Genomic DNA, 20,211 nt, shown 5'->3' with positions numbered 1-20,211 from the left:
TTCTCTCTAACGAAAACAGCCTCAAGTCCCTCAGCCTTTCCTCATAAGATCTTCCCTCCATACCAGGCAACATTCTGGTAAATCTCCTCTGTACCCTTTCCAATGCTTCCACATCCTTCCTATAATGAGGCGACCAGAATTGCATGCAATACTCCAAATGCGGCCGCACCAGAGTTTTGTACAGCTGCAACATGACCTCATGGCTCCGAAACTCAATCCCTCTACCAATAAAAGCTAACACACCGTACGCCTTCTTAATAACCCTCTCAAACTGGGTGGCAACTTTCAGGGATCTATGTACATGGATACAGAGATCTCTCTGCTCATCCACACTGCCAAGGATCTTACCATTAGCCCAATACTCTGTCTTCCTGTTATTCCTTCCAAAATGAATCACCTCACACTTTTCTGCATTAAACTCCATTTGCCACCTCTCAGCCCAGCTCTGCAGCTTATCTATGTCCCTCCGTAACTTGTAACATCCTTCCGCACTGTCCACAACTCCACCGACTTTAGTGTCATCTGCAAATTTACTCACCCATCCTTCTACGCCCCCCTCCAGGTCATTTATAAAAATGACAAACAGCAGTGGCCCCAAATCAGATCCTTGTGGTACACCACTAGTAACTGGACTCCAGTCTGAACATTTCCCATCAACCACCATCCTTTGTCTTCTTCCAGCTAGCCAATTTCTGATCCAAACTGCTAAATCACCCTGAATCCCATCCCTCCGTATTTTCTGCAGTAGCCTTCGGCCCTCCCAGCCTGCGCCGATCCAGATCCTTTATCTAAACCTGTCTTCTATTTTCCAAGGATCTACTTCCCTCTGTTCCCCGCCCGTTCATATATCTGTCTAGATGCATCTTAAATGATGCTATCGTGCCCTCCTCTACCACCTCTGCTGGCAAAGCGTTCCAGGCATCCAGAAGGAGGCCATTCGGCCTGTCGAGTCTGCACCGATCCACTTAAGCCCTCACTTCCACCCTATCCCCGTAACCCAATAACCCCTCCTATCCTTTTTGGACACGAAGGGCAATTTATCATGGCCAATCCACCTAACCTGCACGTCTTTGGACTGTGGGAGGAAACCGGAGCACCCGGAGGAAACCCACGCACACATGGGGAGAACGTGCAGACTCCGCACAGACAGTGACCCGAGCCGGAAATCGAACCTGGGACCCTGGAGCTGTGAAGCCACAGTGCTAACCACTATGCTACCGTGCTGCCTTAAGTGTTACCTCTTGCTGAAATCATCACGGCCACATGGGTGGACAAACAGAACAGTCAGTGAACAGGTCACCAGGTGCAAGCTGTAAGGGGTAACGCGAGTGCCAGTTGTTTCCCGTCATCTAACCAGATCGGGGCCAGCTTCAGCAGAGGGACACCGGTTCACACACCGTAAATGTTTTGTATGAAAAAAGGTTTGGTGGCTGCCTTTGCCAAACAACACAATTATTGCAAACAATTATTCTATTTTGACGTTAATGGGTTCTGTTGATGGTTTACACAGTGACGTGGGGGGGCAGCCCCCAACCCCTCACACCGCGCCTCACAGGACCACCATTCACAGCTACACAATCAGAACAGAGTGAGAGTGCAGTCAAAGTACAGCCCAAACGCTGCTCACCCACACAACACTTACTTTCATTTTGAGCCTCGTGGAATGGGAGGATCAGTGTTAGTTTGGATAACAAAACGGTCGAGGAGAGCGGGTTGTGGTAAATGGTGCTTCTTCAGACTGAAGGATGGTAAACAGGGGTGTTCCCCAAGTGGCAGTGCCAGGGGCACTGCTGTTTTTAATATCTTTATAAATTATTTGGATCTCAGAACACAGGAACATTTCAAAATTTGTCAGTGATACCAAACTTGGTGGAATGGCTGAGAGTGAGGCTACACCGGGATATGGATAGGCAAAATAGACAGATGGAATTTAATACAGGGAAGTGTGTGAGGGCGATGCATTTTGCAGGAGGGGCAATATAGATTTAATGGCACAATTCTAAAGAGTTTGCAGGGATAGTGACCTGGGGTGCGCGTGCATAGATCTTTGAAGGCGAGGGATTTTAGTTAAAAGTTTAGGTTGCAGAAGCTGGCAATGTTCTCCAGGGAGTGAAGGAGATTGAGGTTAGCTGATGGTAGAGGGATTATCATTAGGGTGACACAGGTTTTGGGTAAAAGGGGGGGATGTGAGGAAGAACTATCTTACACAACGAATGGCAATGACCTGGAACTCGCTGCCTACAGGGGTGGTGGGAGGGGAGATGAGGAATGTTTTAAAATGGAAATTGAACAAGCTCTTGGAAGGAAATAAACCTGCAGAGTTAGAGGAATCAAGTGAGGGGATGGGGCTGAGTGGACTGCTCGACAGAGACAGCAAGGACTTGATGGGCTGAATGGCCTCCTTCAGTGCTGTAAATCACTCTTACAGGTCAGGAATACTCAGTAATGCCCATTTACATCAGTTCCAAACCTCATCTGATTTCATCCTCTGCCTTCTTAGGAGGCAGATAAGGCTAAAATCGGATTCTCCATTGAACACTGTTGTAGGGGGAGAGTAGGAGATGGGGATTGGATAGCTGCAGGTGGGAAGAGAGATGAAAAGGAGGGCGATAGGGCAGGAACGAGCTCTCAACAGAGCAGCAAATAGAGATGGTGTGATGAGATAAGAGAACAGTTGGGACAGGTTGTGACGAGGAGAGCAAAAGGCACACATTCTTTAAACACGTGATATCCCTGGCTGGCACATAGGACACGCAGCGGAAAGAGGACAAAAACAGACAATTAACTGCTGTATTGGTGTGTGGGTGAGAGAGGGTGGGTGAGAGAGGGAGAGTGAGAGAGAGTGAGGGAGAGTGAGGGAGAGCGAGGGAGAGCGAGGGAGAGCGAGGGAGAGCGAGGGAGAGCGAGGGAGAGCGAGGGAGGGTGAGAGAGTGAGAGAGAGAGTGAGAGTGAGAGTGAGGGAGAGTGAGGGAGAGTGAGGGAGAGTGAGGGAGAGTGAGGGAGAGTGAGGGAGAGTGAGGGAGGGTGAGAGAGGGTGAGAGTGAGAGGAGAGTGAGGGAGAGTGAGGGAGAGTGAGGGAGAGTGAGGGAGAGTGAGGGAGAGTGAGGGAGAGTGAGGGAGAGTGAGGGAGAGTGAGGGAGAGTGAGGGAGAGTGAGGGAGCGAGAGAGAGACAGAGAGAGCGAGAGCGAGAGAGACAGAGACAGACAGAGAGAGTGAGAGAGAGTGAGAGAGAGTGAGAGAGAGTGAGAGAGAGACAGAGAGACAGAGAGACAGAGAGACAGAGAGACAGAGAGACAGAGAGACAGAGAGACAGAGAGACAGAGAGAGCGAGAGCGAGAGCGAGAGACAGTGAGAGACAGAGGGGGAGGAGTCATTGAGAGTAAGCCTCTGCAGGTTCCGTATATAAATCATTGGGAAACGGAATACCTTCTCAGAGAGCAGAGCGAGGTAATGGGCAGATGTCTAACGCAATGATTTGATTGGGGAGATGCTACTGAGATCTCCATCCGGGCTTTTGAGGAGTGTTGTCTTCTTGTCACCAGCTGCAGCCGCAATACAGATACATTATTTTTTGATTTTTCTAATGAATGGGCAATTTGATGTGGCCAATTCACCTATCCTGCACATGCCTGGGTTGTGGGGATGGGACCCACGCAGACACGGGAATAATTGCCCCTTAGTGTGAAACGGTTTGGTGGGGTTACAGGGATAGGGCAGGGGGCTGGGTTTTGGTTGGATGCTCTTTTAGAGGGTCGGTGTAGACTTGATGGGCCCAGTAGCCTCCTCCTGCTCTGCAAGAATTCTAATTCGAAGAGACACGGTGAGGGCTGAGGAACATGTTCGGGTTAAAGGATACGGTAGCGTTAAGAGACGGTGATGAGGGTTCAGGGATACGAGTTGGTTTGAGGGAAATGACGAAGGTTGAGCGATACAGTCGGGTTAAGGGGTAGAGTGAGGGTGAAACAAGGCGATGAAACAGTGTGACAGGGCGTGATGGACATATTGGGCAAAAGGCCTTTTCCTCCAGATTGTTGTGGTAAATTTGGAGTATTTATTACTTACATTGGAGTGTGACTGGAGTTACCAATTCCTCCTCCATATCGTCCAGGTCGTCAGTGAGGATGAAATGTGTTGGGGTGGACCGTGCTTGCCCAAGCCAGCTTGGGTCCACATTCAGCACCGAGTGCAGGGCGCTGATCCCAGGGTTATTGACGATTTGAAATTTGCAGAGCATTTCAACCTGCTGCCAGCGGTGGAGGCGTTCACGTAACGCTGCCGTAACCTCACTCAGTGACTGCCTGCAATCAGAAACAGCAGCTCAGTGCACGGCCAGTACAAATCAGCAGTGCCAGGGACCCTCAGAGCCTCTCCCAAAGGCAACCCCCCTCCCATCCATCCCCGAAAATAGAAACACTGCCAGAGTGCCTCCTGCCCAGCCCCCCCCCCCCCCCCCGTCCCCCCCCCCCCCACACCCCCCCACCCCGCCCCCCCCACCCCCCCCCCCCCACCACCCACCCCCCCCCACCCCCCCCGCCCCCAGCCCCGCCCCCCCCCGCCTCCCCCCCCCTGCCCCGCCCCCCCCCCCCCCACCCCCCCCCCCCACCCCCCCCCCCCCCCCCCCACATCCCTATGCAAGTATCATCACACCACTGCATGCACAGTAAGTTACATCCTTGGCTTCGCTCCACTTGCACTATTGACATGCTACTGGGACTGCCCCACCTAATTTCTAAAAAGATGATAATGCTATCCCCCCCCAGAATTTTATTAAGTACGCAGGACCACAAATGACATGCCAGTAAATAAAGTTACAGGGAAAACCCAGGTCTAACCTGCTTTGTGTTCTCAGCAAATAGTGGTAGGTTTGACTGATCTGTATTTGTATATTTAAATATTAGAAACAAGGTATAGATTTCAGCGAATTTAGTGTTTTGTGGAAGGAAGGGTAAAACTCTAGTTAGATTCATGTTGAGTAAAGGCGTTTGCATGTATGGGGTTTTTGGTTTCATTTGAAAGTGCGGTTGCATTGTGCTGACAGGGCAGCACAGTAGCACAAGTGGATAGCACTGTGGCTTCACAGTGCCAGGGTCCCAGGTTTGATTCCCCGCTGGGTCACTGTCTGTGCGGAGTCTGCACGTTCTCCCCGTGTGTGCGTGGGTTTCCTCCGGGTGCTCCGGTTTCTTCCCACAGTCCAAAGATGTGCAGGTTAGGTGGATTGGCCATGCTAAATTACCCTTAGTGTCCAAAAAGGTTAGGAGGGGTTATTGGGTTACGGGGATAGGTTGGAAGTGAGGGATTAAGTGTCGGTGCAGACTCGATGGGCCGAATGGCCTCCTTCTGCACTGTATGTTCTATGTTCACGACGGGAAAAGTAAATAAGAGATTGGAGAAACAATGAGCTGTTGCTTGGCAACCAGGGGCCACTTTTAGGGAAAATACCTTTTTGAGTTTAATTTTAACTGCTAGCCAGGGTAGGAGCTTAGCAGCGAGAGAGGGAACATCCCTCACAGCATTGTTAGAAGAAAGTCCATATAATGGAATAGGGGGCAAGGAAGCAAGAGCCAGAAGTCTAAAGAAAAGCTGGTTAAGGAAACGAGAGAAATGAGGAGAGGTTTTCAGCAAGGTTGAGGTTAAAGGATCAGAGCAAAGTGGAATCGCAATAGGACACTGTTCACTGAAGGCACAGGCAGAGGCGAGAAAGAGTTGGCTGGTGAGAAGCTACAGATCGTGATTCGAAGGTTTGTGTGAAGTAATTGTGAAGCAACTGATGGATGGATCTCGAGAGTTTGTGGAAAAGCTTAAAAGCATTCAAGACTAAGGAATACTGAAAAAGAGCCGGGAGACCTGAAAGTGGGCCCTTGTTGGGAATAGTGGAGTGAAAGCATTGTTTGAAAGAAATTCTAAGCAGAGTGTGGAATCACTGGGCTAGAAACCTGAATCCAGTGAGATAAGTTAGCTCAGGGCGTAAGAAACATCTGCCACTGGGTTTCAGAGTGGGCCGGTTTCTAACCACAGTTAGCCTTACAGTTAGAGGGACTGTGTGTTCATTCAGAACATTATAGCATCAGATATATCATGTAACTTGTGAGATTCTTGAAATCGGAGTACATTTGTGAAGATATGAGGGTAGTGAAGGAGTATTGTATTATAGTCAAACTTTTCATGTTTAATAAATGTTTTTTGTTGTTAACAGCTAATGGGCAGTCATGTTTCTCCACATTTTCTAAAAAATTTAAAAGCTACATCATTTATTAAGAACTATTTATAAAGAGCACAAGGTAGCTCATGGCATTCAGGACAGAGTGTAATCTACACCTTTCTCTCATGCGGTGCCACCTGCATCAACCGAACCACACAACTGGCAGTAACTCATTTACTTCTAATCTAACCACCGATACTCTCACAACCGCAGAATCCCCTTTACATCAAACTACCCAATGCAGGGGTCCATCTTGCATCTCCAATGTTCCGGGAACAGAGTCAAAGAACAGAGAAAAATACAGCACAGGAACAGGCCCTCCAGCCCTCCAAGTCTGTGCCGATCATGATGCCCTAACTAAACAAACCCTCCTGCCCTCACTCAGTCCGTATCCTCTATTTCCTCCCTATTCATGTATTCATCAAAATGCCTCTTAAATGTTCCTAATGTGCTGCTTCCAACACATTCTCTGGCAGCGCGTTCCAGGCACCCACCGCTCTCTGTGGAAAAACTTACCCCACACATCTCTCTTAAACTTTCCCCCCTCACCTTGAACCTGTGCCCCCTTGTAATTGACACTTCCACCCTTGGAAAAAGCCTCTCGACTATCCACCCTGTCTATGCCTCCCAAATTTGTAGACCTCTATCAGGTCTCCCTCAGACTCCGTCTTTCCAGTGAAAACAGTCACAATTGTGTCATGTCTCTCTATGAAAGTCTCGGACTCCCAATCGCAAGGGTTGACACAGACCGTGTGCTGATGGCTGTTAGATAATTGACTGGACTTCCATACGAACATAAGTAATAGGGGAGGGAGAGGAGGTAACTCGGCCCTTTGAGCTTGCTCCACAATTCAATAAGATCGTCACTGATCTGACTGTAACCTCAACTCGAGATTCCCACCCACCCCAGATCACCTTTCACCCCCTTGCTCATCAAGAATCTATCCACGACTTCCAGTGGTGGCCATGGAGTGAGTGGTCACATAGAGGGTGACTCCTGCCTGGAGGCGTTGGCTTTGGTCCCATTTACCAGCACTTTGGGGAATTTTGGTGGAAAGGTGTAGGGAGAGTGTAGTGCGATCAGGTCTCCCCCGGATCAGCATGTCTACGGGGTGTCAAACTCGACAGTACACAGCGAGAGCCCTGGTAAATGGGTTGGAGGAGACTCGTGGTGCAGCGTCAATTGGAAAGATGTTGGAGGAGGAAGGGTCGCGATGACTGGGAAACTGCCAATGGAGCAGTTGATGAGCTTCATCAAGGATGGATATCGGCAGCTGCGTAAAGAAATGCAGAGTGCTGGTTGAAGGCGATTGAGGGAGCAGTAGCACCTCTCCGAGCGACTTTGGAATGGGAGGAGAAGGGCCTGGGGGTGCAGGGGGCGACGATCCAAGAGGTGCAGCAGGTGGTGTCTGACCAGAGTGATTGGATTGTGTCTCTGGAAGCAGGCATGGCAATCCGGGAGGGACATGTGCAAGATGCTGCAAGCAAAGGTGGAGAACCAGGAGACCAGGCGGCAAAATCTTCAAGTGGAGAACAAGTGCAACGGGCTCCGTCACAGGAATGCTGGCCAGGTTGGTGGATGTAAAGGTGCTGGACAAGGCCCCGGAGGTGGATTGGGCCAATGAGGCAGAAGCCAACAGCAGCGGGGCAGGGGGGGGTGACTGTGCGCATGCACAAGTTCCAGGACAAGGAGAAGATCCTGAGGGCCAGAGCGCACTGGGATTACGATTGGGAGGGAAACCGAATCGGGATTCATCGGGCGATTGGTGCTGAGCTGGTCAAGGGACGGGCAGGGTTCAACAAGGCCAAGACAGTGTTGTACTGGCACCAGGTTCCGTTTGCAGTGTTGTACCCGGCCAAACTCTAGGTCACTTTTGAGGGTCGGGAATATTATTTTAGGGTGCCTGTGGAGGCGAATGACTTGAAGGAACATAAGCTGTGGGAGGGCTGGAAGAGGAACTTGGATGGAAGCTCTGTCTCTGTAAAATGTTTTCACATGTTTCTGTTTGGGAAAGGTTGTTATGGAGGTGGGTGCAAACCCTCCTTTTTTGTATTTTTGCACTGAAGTTAAATTGCTGCTTTTTCGGAAGGGGCCCTTCGGCACTGGGGGTATAATGTTTAATTTTAGTGCACTCTGTTTTGCTCTGCACAGTGCATGAGGGGTTGTAGCAAGTCCCGTGGGGCAGTTCGAGAATGTTCTGTATGGGGACCATTTGGGGCTGGAGAGAAGCAACGGGGGGGTGGGTAGAGGGGGGATGGGTCGAGGGGGTGGTGAAGGTGGGTCTCTGAGATCGGGCCTCCAGGTGGGGGTGGCCACGCTAGCAGGAAATGCTAGTGAACGGAAGTGAAATTGGGGAGGGCGGGGAAAGAGAGGCGACTCGGCCATTAGGTTGGATGAGTTTGGGCATGGATGTGATAGCACTGGAAAGGGTGCAGAGGAGATTTACCAGATGTTGCCTGGGCTGGAGAGTAATAATAATCTTTATTGTCACAAGTAGACTTACATTAACACTTCAATGAAGTTACTGCGAAAATCCCCTAGTCGCCACATTCCGGCGCCTGTTCAGGTACACAGAGGGAGAATTCAGAATGTCCAATTCACCTAACAAGCACGTCTTTCGGGACTTGTGGGAGGAAACCGGAGCACCCGGTGGAAACCCACACAGACACGGGGAGAACGTGCAGACTCCGCACAGTGACCCAAGTGGGAATTGAACCTGGGACCCTGGCACTGTGGAGCAACAGTGTTAACCACTGTGCTACCGTGCCGCCTGTGTTAGTTATGAAGATAAATTGGATAGACTGGGGTTGTTTTCCTTGGAGCAGAGGAGACTCGGGGGTGGGGGGGGGACATGATTGAGATGTATAAAACTTTGAAGGGCATAGAGTAGAGTAGACAGGGAGAAACCTTTCCCCTTGGTGGAGGGGTCAATGACCAGGGGGCAATGACCAGGGGGCATGGATTTAAGGTGAGGGGCAGGAGGTTTAGAGGGGATATGAGGGAAAACGTTTTCACCCAGAGGGTGGTGGGTGTCTGGAACTCGCTGCCTGAAAGGGTGGAGAAAGGGAAAGAGACCCTCAGAACATTGAAGTATTTAGATGTTTACGTGTCATTCCAAGGCACACAAGGCTATGGGCCAAGTGCTGGAAAATGGGATTAGAATAGTCAGGTGGTTGTTTCTGACAGGCACAACCCCAATGGTCCACAAGGCCTTTTCTGTACTGTAGGCCTCTCAGGGAATTCAATCCCAGCTTTTCAAGGACAATGAGGAATAAATGTTGGCCGAGTCTGAACTAATAAAAAAATTCATTCTTACTTTTATGATTTATCATCTCTACCCAAATGGTTTCTACATCCTGGTTTCTTCCACTTTATCATCCCTCTCTGTTGTGCTAATACATTCATTAAATAACAACGCCACACTACCGAGAACATAGGAGACCACCATTCAGCCCTTCGAGTCTGCTCCACCATTCATTCTGGGTTGAACGTCCAACTCAGTAACCTCTTCTCCCCCATAACCTGTGATCCCTCAAGTCCCAGGGGCTATATCGAACTGCTTCTTGAAAATAATAATTTTTATTAGTGTCACAAGTAGGCTTGCATTACACTGCAATGAAGTTACTGCGAAGATATACAATGTTTTGTCCTCAACTGCTTCCTGGGTGAAGAGATTTCTCATCTAAATGGTCTACCCCGTACCCTCAGACTGTGACCCCTGGTCTTGGACACACCCACCATCGGGAACATCCTTCCTGCATCTACCCTGTTTGGTCCCGTTAGAATTTTATACGTTTCTATGAGATCCCCCCTCATTCTTCTAAACTCCAGTGAATACAATCCTAACCAATTCAATCTCTCCTCATACGTCAGTCCCACCATCCCAGGAATCAGCCTGGTAAACCTTCGCTGCCCTCCCTCCATAGCAAGAACATCCTTCCTCAGATAAGGACACCAAAACTGCATACAATATTCCAGGTGTGACCTCCTCACCAAGACCCTGTATAATTGCAGCAAAACATCCCTGCTCCTGCACTCGAATCCTCTTGCTATGAAGGCCAAATCTACTTACCTTCTTTACCATCTGCTGTACCTGCATGCTTACTTTCAGTGACTGGTATACAAGGACACCCAGGTCCCACTGCACACTCCCCTCTCTCAATCTATAGTTATTCCGATAATCTGACTTCCTGCTTTCGCTATCAAAGTGGATAACTTGACCTAGTTTCCTGTTCTTCTTAAATGTCATATAATCTTCAATATTGTGGTCCCAATCTATGCCATCCTACAGCTACGCCTCTGTAATGGCAACAGATCGTATTTATTTAATTTATTTTGCTGTTCTCAGTTCATTTGTTTTGTTTTGAATCTTAGTTATTCAGATTCAGTGCTTTTAGCTCGGTCCTTTTATTCGTTTTGTAACCTCGAGCTTTATCAACTGATTTATTCATAGATTTGTACTCTTTGTACTTTGTCCCTTCCAATCATGCTGTTTACCATTTCCCACCTTTCCCTCGTGCCTTTTCTCTACTCTTTGATATACTGCATCTTCCCAAATTTGATCCTTTGCCCCCATTATTTAGTTTAACCCTCTCTCTACACCCCTAGCTAAGTGCCAGCATGGTTCAGGAACACACAACCCCATCGATACAGACCCCAGAAACCGAAGCCCACTTCTCCCACACCAGTCTGAGTCAAGTATTCACCTCTGTAATTTTATGAACTCAATGCCAATTTGCACATAGCTCAGGTAATAATCCCAAGATTCTGCTCTTTGATTTAGTGCCTGGCTCCTCATGCTCCCAATGTAGAACCTCTTTCCTAGTTGTACCCGTGTTGTTGGTACCTATATGGACCATGACAAAGGGATCTTCTCTCTCCAACTGTTAGTTCACTTGATCACTCCATGGAGATGACAGAAACACTGTTCAATTGAATTCCATGCTCGACTTGTAATATACCCACACCCACCACCTCTCCCATCTTGGCCCTGCTTCTGCTGTAGATCCGTACTCACTTAGCAGACAGTATTTTATGATCGACATCATCCAGCGAGGAGCTGTGTGCCACGTGAAACGTTCCAAACAACGTATTTCTCTTCTTCTTTATTTTTTCTGCCTGTGTGTGTGTGGGGTGGGGGGGGGGGGGGGGGGGGGGGGGGGTGAAGAGAGAGAGAGAGAGAGAGAGAGAATGAGTAAAGAGTCAGTCACAGGGCAAAACCAAACTCACAGAAGACCAGTTTCAGAAGGTGACTTTGTTATAGTATTCACTGCACGGGGAACATCTCGTGTCCAGTCCAAGTGGTTGGGAGGGCCAGGAACCTCACTTCACCAGCCAATTGTTTATCAGAATTACTTTTTCTCACTACATTTGATGACCATGGAAGTACAAGGCAGAACTATGGGATGGTCCACTATGGTGTGGCATCAGGAGATGGAATTTGATTCCATCTAACCTGATTAATGGCAAATGGGAGACATCATCAAAAGGTGCGTAAACAACTTGAATATGGCAGCCTTGCAACGGCCATGAAGAGAATCGATCAGGGCTCATGTTTATCAGACTCTGATTTGATTTATTATTGTCACATGTTTTAGTATACAGTGAAAAGTGTTGCTTCTTGCATGCTGTACAGACAACGCGTACATAAAGAAGGAAGGAGAAACTACAGAATGTAATGTTACAGTCATAACTGAGATGTAGAGAAAAGATCAACTTCATTCGAGGTAGGTCCATTCAAAAGTCTGATGGCAGCAGGGACAAAGCTGTTCTTGAGTCGGTTGGTACGTGACCTCAAACATTTGTAACTTTTTCCTGACGGAAGGTGGTGGTCTGGCGGAAGAAGGGCTCTTGTTTTGAGATCACAGTAAAGACTCAAAGGCTGTAATGGAGCCAGAAATTTGGCATAATGGCCTCCAGGATTCAGTGCCACGACTGGAGTGGAAAAGTTAAAACACTGGAGACTACGGGAGGAAGGGCCGTGAGCGGTGTGACTGACCAAAGTGCCCATCGCGTAGTTTTATTCAAAGACGGGGGGGGGGGGGAGACCAGGGCATCATCGAACAGGTACAAGCAAGAGTGTATTCAGAAGGAATTTCTCATTCAGTATGTGGATGGCCCGACTAGGCCTCCCCGAACAGGCGCCAGAATGTGGCGACTAGGGGCTTTTCACAGTAACTTCATTGAAGCCGACTTGTGACAAGTGATTATTATTATTATAAGAGAGGGGGCAAAACTTGACCTCCTCTTGGGAAATATGGAAAGGCAGGTGACAGTAATGTTAGTGAGGGATCACTTTGGGACCAGTGACCATAATTCCATTAGATTTAGGATAGCTATGGAGAATGATAGCTCTGGCCCAAACGTAAAAATTCTAAATCAGGCCAAGGCCAATTTCGAGGGTATTAGGCAGGAACTTTCAAAAGTTAATTGGGGGAGTCTGTTTACAGGCAAAGGGACAGCTGGTAAATGGGAGGCTTTCAAAAGGGTGTTAACCAGGGTTCAGGGTGAGCACATTCCTTTTAGAGTGAAGGGCAAGGCTGGTAGAAGAAGTGAACTCTGGATAACTCAGGATATTGAGGACCTGGTCAAAAAGAAAGACTTAACGTGCATAGGCAGCTGAAGCGTATAGAGGTTGTCAGAGTAGAGTTAAGAGAGAAATCAGGAGGGCAAAAAGGGGACACGAGTTTGTCTTGGCAGATAAGACAAAGGAGAATCCAAAGAGTTTCCACAAATACAAATACGGCAAAAGAGTCACTAGGCAGAGAGTAGGGCCTCTTAAGGATCTACAAGGCCATCTATGTGCAGATCCACAAGAGATGGGTAAGATCCTAAATGAATATTTCTCATCTGTATTTACTGTTGAGAAAGACATGGATGTTAGGGAACTTGTGGAAATAAATAGTGATGTCTTGAGGAGTGTACATATTACAGAGAAGGAGGTGCTGGCAGTCTTAAAGCGCATCAAGATATATAAATCCCTGGGACCTGATTAAATGTATCCTAGGACATTGTGGGAGACTAGGGGGGAAATTGCGGGTCCCCTAGCAGAGATTGTTGAATCATCGACAGCCACAGGCGAGGTGCCTGAAGATTGGACGGTAGCAAATGTTGTGCCTTTGTTTAAGAAGGGCCGCAGGGAAAAGCCTGGGATCTACAGACGGGTGAGCCTAATGTCTGTGGTAAGTTGTTAGAAGGTATTCTGAGGGACAGGATCTACAGGCATTTAGAGAGGCAAGGACTGATTAGGGACAGTCAGCATGGCTTTGTAAGGGGAAAGTCATGTCTCAAGAATTTGATTGAGTTTTTTGAAGGGGTGACCAAGAAGGTAGATGAGGGCAGTGCAGTAGACGTTGTCTACATGGGCTTTAGCAAGGCCTTTGACAAGGTACCGCATGGTAGGTTGTTGCAAAAGGTTAAATCTCACGGGATCCAGGGTGAGGTTGCCAATTGGATACAAAATTGGCTTGGTGACCGAAGCTAAAGGGTGGTTATAGAGGATTGTTTTTCAAACTGGAGGCCTGTGACCAGTGGTGTGCCTCAGGGATCAGTGCTATTTGTGATTTATATTAATGATTTGGATGAGAATGTAGGAGGCATGGTTAGTAAGTTTGGAGATGACACCGTGATTGGTGGCACAGTGGATAGTGAAGGTTATATAAGATTGCAACGGGATCTTGACCAATTGGGCCAGTGGGCTGATGAATGGCAGATGGAGTTTAATTTGGATAAATGTGAGGTGATGCATTTTGGCAGATCAAATCAGGGCAGGACCTACTCAGTTAATGGTAGGGAGTTGGGGGGAGTTATAGAACAAAGAGATCATGGGGCACAGGTTCATAGCTCCTTGAAGGTGGAGTCACAGGTGGACAGGGTGGTGAAGAAGGCATTCGGCATGCTTGGTTTCATTGGTCAGAATATTGAATACAGGAGTTGGGACGTCTTGTTGAAGTTGTAAGGCCACACTTAGAATACGGTGTACAGTTCTGGTCACCCTATTCTAGAAAGGATATTATTAAACTAGAAAGAGTGCAGAAAAGATTTACTAGGATGCTACCGGGACTTGATGGTCTGAGTTATAAGGAAAGGCTGGATAGACTGGGACTTTTTTCCCTGGAGCGTAGGAGGCTTAGGGGTGATCTTATCGAGGTCGATAAAATAATGAGGGGCACAGATAAGGTAGAGAGTCAACATCTTTTCCCAAAGTTAGGGGAGTCTAAAACTGGAGGGAATAGGTTGAAGGTGAGAGATACAAAAGGGTCCAGAGCGGCAACTTTTTCCACACAGAGGGTGGCGAGTGTCTGCCAGAGGCAGTAGTAGAGGCGGGTACAATTTTGTCTTTTAAAAAGCATTTGGACAGTGATATGGGAAAGATGGTGTACAGAGGGATATGGGCCAAATGTGGGCACAAGTCCCGAAAGACCGTGCTGTTAGGCAATTTGGACATTCTGTATTCTCTCTGTGTACCCAAACCCAGGCGCCGGAATGTGTTAACGTAAGCCTACTTGTGACAATAATAAAGATTATTATTATTATATGACTCTATGACCCACCAGAACAAGTTGTGAAAATGCATTTGATGATTCGGGGGATTTACATACCAATACCAGGGAATAACGAGGAAAAAAGTCAGAGTGCCAAAATCCAGCATGTTCATTGATGTGCTGCACAGCAGCAACCTTACCCGGCCGAGCCCCACCCCCCGCCAGGCCTCTGCTGCACAATGTGTGTTTTGCCATCACTATTCCAAGGATAAGAATTCAGTACTGCCTTATCAGCAGTTCGAAAAACCAATTTGAAATGTATCATGGTAAATATTTGAAGCACTCCTTAAATGTGACAGCACAAAGATTGCAACACAGATTAGATCATGAACAAACCGGCAAGATGAAAATTTAAGTCTTGCAAATTTGGTGGGGGGGGGGGGGGTTAATTGAGGTGTTTCTTTTTACTTTTAACACTTACACTGGTTTGTGCAAGTTTAAGGCAGAAATATTTACAATTTTATTGGTATTATAAATGCTTGATGCAAGTTGTCTTTTTTGAAAGCATACTTGAGAGAATGCTGGTATTTGATAGAGCAATCTCCCTGGTGGGGGCTTGCCTCCGGTCCTTGGAAACCCTGCTACACCTCCTGACTGACTCGGGGAGTAGGGGTCGGACAAGTCGTGTTCGTGAGCCCGGTCTCATTGAGGAGTCGGGGGCGAGTTCCTGACTGAGATTGAAAATTGGCTACCATGCTTTCGCAATTTTGATGTGTAAGTTGGATGCATTATTATGTTGTCCTGTCCTTGATGCTGGTTGTGAGGGGCTGGAGGTTGGTGGGTCATGTTGAGTCACCCCCCACTCCCCCCAGTTGTGGCCTAGGTTCCCAGCCGCCCGGGTATCGGCATGGCATCATTATTATTATTGTTATTAGAGATGAAAATGCTTTGTTCGATAAAAATCTTTACAGATCCTGAGGTTGTTTGATGATCCTGTAATGGCCTTGCCCTTTTCAAACAACATAGATGGTGTTATTATCCTGCTATTTATCAATAATCCTGGACTTTATTCTCGTGATTATGCTGTTGATTTATGTTGTTACCTTTTCTCCTGACAAGGGTGTGTGATGTTTTAACACGAGGGGAAGGGGTAGTTTGTTATCCTGTTTTAGCAAAAACCATACTGAATCAGCAAAGTGATAGGCAGTTTGTGCGCAATCTTGACCCTTTTTTTTGTCCGCAGTGATCTTTGCATTCATGAGAAGAGAGTGCATTTTAGCTCGTTTATATGGAGCCACGACAGGGTGATGGGTGGATGGTTGGTGTGGTGGTGGGTGGTTGGGTTAGATAAACCCTCAGCTCACTTGGATTGAGGATGAGTCGGGTTTTTATTTTTTGTTGCTTTGAAGTTTGAGAATTTGTGCTAGTCTCCTGCGAAGGCCTGAGCAGATTGTGTATCCTAGAGAGGACTGGACTCCTTCCGATTCTTTTTAGTTGTATTTTTGGAGCTGTTGGGTGCGCCTCGGTGTGGTTGGTTAATTCTTGTTCAATGTGTCGAAGTGAGTCTGTATGCTATGCCTCTGCATTGTTGGAGCCCTTTGTCCTTTTGGGGGTGGGCTTAATGGGAGAGTTAGCCACCCTCCTCCAAGTGGTCTTATATAGTGGTCACCCGAGCACCCTCCTCGTTGTGGTTGGGTCTTCATACGGAGACAGTGCTGCTCTGTGTCTAACTTTCCTGGGTTTATTCTGACGTCCCTCGGCATGATCACAGACCTCAGCATAACTGAAGTGTTATATTGTCATCCACCAGGGAGGGTGTGTGCTCGTACAGGAGGCTGTCACAGACGCCGCAGGTTAGGTAGTGGTTTGGGTTTGGTTGATGGTCAGAGACAGGAGGCGGTGACTGACAGATAGCTAATAAAACTGCAGGTGTATAGGTGGAGGGGGCTCTGCCCTGCCATTGTCTAACAGGCTCATGAGCTTGGCTCATTCAGCCTCCCCCCAGCCGCTGGTTTACAAATCCAGGCCATTAGCCTGTGACCGATCGTATTTAGAGATGGATATTTAGAATCCGTCAACCATTCAGCTAAAGGAGCTTTAACTGAGCCAAAGCAACATGATTCAGTCCAACTCTGTCACTGCCAGGAGACATTGCCCTTTATTCTTTCTTTGAAAATCCCTCCCGCGTCTCAGCCCTCCCTGTCTCAGTCACTAACTGGGAGAGCTTTGCCTCCGCCAGTTCTGGCCTTTCGCACAACCCCAATTTTAATTCTCTGCTTCGATCTGCCTGGGCCCCAGGTTCTGGAATTCCCTCCAAAGCCTCGCCACCTCTCCTACTTTAAGACTCTCCTTGAAATTCACCCCTTTGATTAAGCTTTTGGTCACCTATCAACATCATCTCATTCAGCCCGCCAACAAACGTTGCTTAATAATCGCTTGTGATGCACCTTGGGTTGTTTCTCTTTGTTAAATGGCGATAAGAAATCCAAGTTGATGCTGTATCCTTAGTTACACCGCGCAACAGAATCTTACAACTGCACGGAGGCCATTCAGCCTATGGCGCCCGTGTTGGCCCTTCGAAAGAGCTTTCCCATTCTCCGTCTATTTGCTCAAAACCCTCCAGATTTTCCTTTTTTAAGTATTTATCCATTTCCCATTTGAAAATCAGGAATCGGGGGCAGCTGGGCGGCGGAGTGGCTAGCACTGCTGCCTCACAGCGCCGAGGTCCCGGGTTCGATCCCGGCTCTGGGTCACTGTCCGTGTGGAGTTTGCACATTCTCCCCGTGTCTGCCTGGGTCTCACCCCCACAACCCAAAGATGTGCAGGACAGGTGGATTGGCCACGCTAAATTGCCCCTTAATTAGAAAAACTGAATTGGGTACACTAAATTTATTTAGAAAAAGAAAGAAAAAAAAAGAAAGAAAATCAGGAATCTGCTCCCACCGCCCCTCCAGACAGCACACTGCAGGTCAATGACTGCAATAAAATCTCTTTCCTCACCTCCCATCTAGGAATACGTTGCTCGCACAATTTTAACAAAATAGCACATACCCCTTCCTTGGCAATGTTTAACTGCCTCTCAGCACTCTGCTTCTTGATGTTATAATATTGCACTTCCACCTCGTGTGTGAGTTGCAGCCATTTCTGCAGTGTTTCAGGCGGTGACCACCTCCCGCGTGACTCCAATTCCTTTTCCGCTTTCTTCAGTGCCATGCGTACCTGAGAGAGACAGACAGGTTTCAGTGTCGATTCTCACCTTCCAGCTATTCCAGGGGAAAGTCACTGTTCACCTTATTCCTGTATTGTGGAGAATGTATGAAGCAACTCTGCCCCCCTCTCACTTGCCAAGGCCATGTCACAACTGAGACCGAACAACAGCATCCGTGAATCTCAAATACCCACAGTAGCTCTGCCATGGACCACACCCGCACCCTGACCCCAGCCCCCCCCTCCCCCCAGCTCCCGAACCTATCTCACACTTCGACCCCAACCCCCGACCCCTCCTCACACCCTGATCACAGCACAACCCCCCCCCCCAACCCCCGAAACCCTGACCCCAACTCCCGAACCCATCTCACCCTCTGACCCCAGCTCCCGACCCTCCTCACACCCTGACGCCAGCCCCCCCCTCACATCCTGACCGCAGCCCCCCCCCCATTCCCCAAAACCCTGACCCCAGAAACCCCTCACAGCCTGACCTCCACAGGCCCTCTTACACCCTGACCCCCCCTCACAACCTGACCCCCTCACACCCTGGCCCCAGCCCCCCTCAAACCCTGACCCCAGCTCCAGAACCCACCTCACACCCTGACCCCTGCTCCCCAACCCACCTCATACCCTGACCCCAGGCCGCCTCACACCCCGACCCTAGCCCCCCCCCATCCTCACACCCTGACCCTAGCCCTCCCCCCAACCCCGAGACCCTGACCCCAGAAACCCCTCACAGCCTGACCTCCCCAGGCCCTCTTGCACCCTGACCCACCCTCACAACCTGACCCCAGCCCCCCTCAAACCCTGACCCCAGCTCCCGAACCCACCTCACACCCTGACCCCAGCTCCCAAACCCACCTCATACCCTGACCCCAGGCCGCCTCACACCCCGACCGTAGCCCCCCCCCCATCCTCACACCCTGACCCTAGCCCTCCCCCCAACCCCGAGACCCTGACCCCAGAAACCCCTCTCAGCCTGACCGCCCAGGCCCTTACACCCTGACCCCCCCTCGCACCCTGATTCCATCCTCACACCCTGACCCCCCCCTCACACCCTGACCCCCCCCTCACACCCTGACCCCCCTCTCACACCCTGACCCCCCCCCTCACACCCTGACCCCCCCCTCACACCCTGACCCCCCTCACACCCTGACCCCCCCTCACACCCTGACCCCCCCCTCACACCCTGACCCCCCCCTCACACCCTGACCCCCCCCTCACATCCTGACCCCCGCCTCACGCCCTGACCCCTCCTCACACCCCGACTCCCCTCACACCCCGACCCCCCTCAGACCCTGACCCCCCCCTCACACCCTGACCCCCCCCCTCACACCCTGACCCCCCCCTCACACCCTGACCCCCCCCTCACACCCTGACCCCCCCTCACACCCTGATTCCCCCCCCTCACACCCTGACCCCCTCACACACACCCTGACCCCCCTCACACCCTGACACCCCTCACACCTTGACCCCCTCACACCCTGACCCCCCTCATAACCTGACCCCCCCTCACAACCTGACCCCCCTTCACACCCTGACCCCCCCTTCACACCCTGACCCCCCCTCACACCCTGACACCCCCCCTCACACCCTGACCCCCCTCACACCCTGACCCCCCCTCACACCCTGACCCCAGACGGTGCCCCTCACAGCCTGACTGCCTCTGACCCCCTTACACCCTGACCGCCCCAACCATGCCCACACCCTTGCCCCCTCCCACCCTGACACCCCACCCCACCCGAGACACTGACCCAGCCCCGATACCCCTCACACTGATTTCCCCCCTCACACCCTGACCCCCCCTCACACCCTGACCCCCTTACACCCTGACCGCCCCAACCATGCCCACACCCTTACCCCCTCCCACCCTGACACCCCACCCCCCCCGAGACACTGACACAGCCCCGAACCCCTCACACCCTGATTCCCCCTCACACCCTGACCCCCCCTCACACCCCTGACCCCCCCTCACACCCCTGACCCCCCCTCACACCCCTGACCCCCCCTCACACCCCTGACCCCCCCTCACACCCCTGACCCCCCCTCACACCCCTGACCCCCCCTCACACCCCTGACCCCCCCTCACACCCCTGACCTCCCCTCACACCCCTGACCCCCCCTCACACCCCTGACCCCCCCTCACACCCCTGACCCCCCCTCACACCCCTGACCCCCCCTCACACCGACACCCCCCCCTCACACCCTGACCCCCCTCACACCCCTGACCACCCCCCCTCACACTGATTCCCCCCCTCACACTCTGATTCCCCCCCTCACACTCTGATTCCCCCCCTCACACTCTGATTCCCCCCCTCAC

At 50.1% G+C, this 20,211-nt stretch overlaps 1 protein-coding gene across 4 annotated transcripts in view; it reads right to left on the bottom strand.

The window, feature by feature from the left end:
• stim1b (stromal interaction molecule 1b) overlaps nucleotides 1-20,211 on the bottom strand; it is a 111,672-nt gene that overhangs the window by 18,065 nt on the left and 73,396 nt on the right. For 3 of the 4 annotated variants that reach the window (XM_072477533.1, XM_072477534.1, XM_072477535.1), the window contains exons 7-9: nucleotides 17,736-17,903; nucleotides 11,219-11,319; nucleotides 4,064-4,299 (exon numbers count right to left, since the gene is read on the bottom strand). In XM_072477533.1, the coding sequence (XP_072333634.1) occupies nucleotides 4,064-4,299; nucleotides 11,219-11,319; nucleotides 17,736-17,903 (505 nt within the window). Of the gene's footprint in view, nucleotides 1-4,055; nucleotides 4,300-11,218; nucleotides 11,320-17,735; nucleotides 17,904-20,211 lie in introns of those variants that run through there. The other variant, XM_072477537.1, reaches the window with a different exon arrangement.

The sequence above is a fragment of the Scyliorhinus torazame genome, chromosome 15, assembly GCF_047496885.1.
Source record: "Scyliorhinus torazame isolate Kashiwa2021f chromosome 15, sScyTor2.1, whole genome shotgun sequence".
Taxonomy (NCBI): Eukaryota; Metazoa; Chordata; class Chondrichthyes; order Carcharhiniformes; family Scyliorhinidae; genus Scyliorhinus; species Scyliorhinus torazame.
Note: the sequence above shows the minus strand (reverse complement) of the source record. Positions and strands in the feature narration are given on the sequence as shown.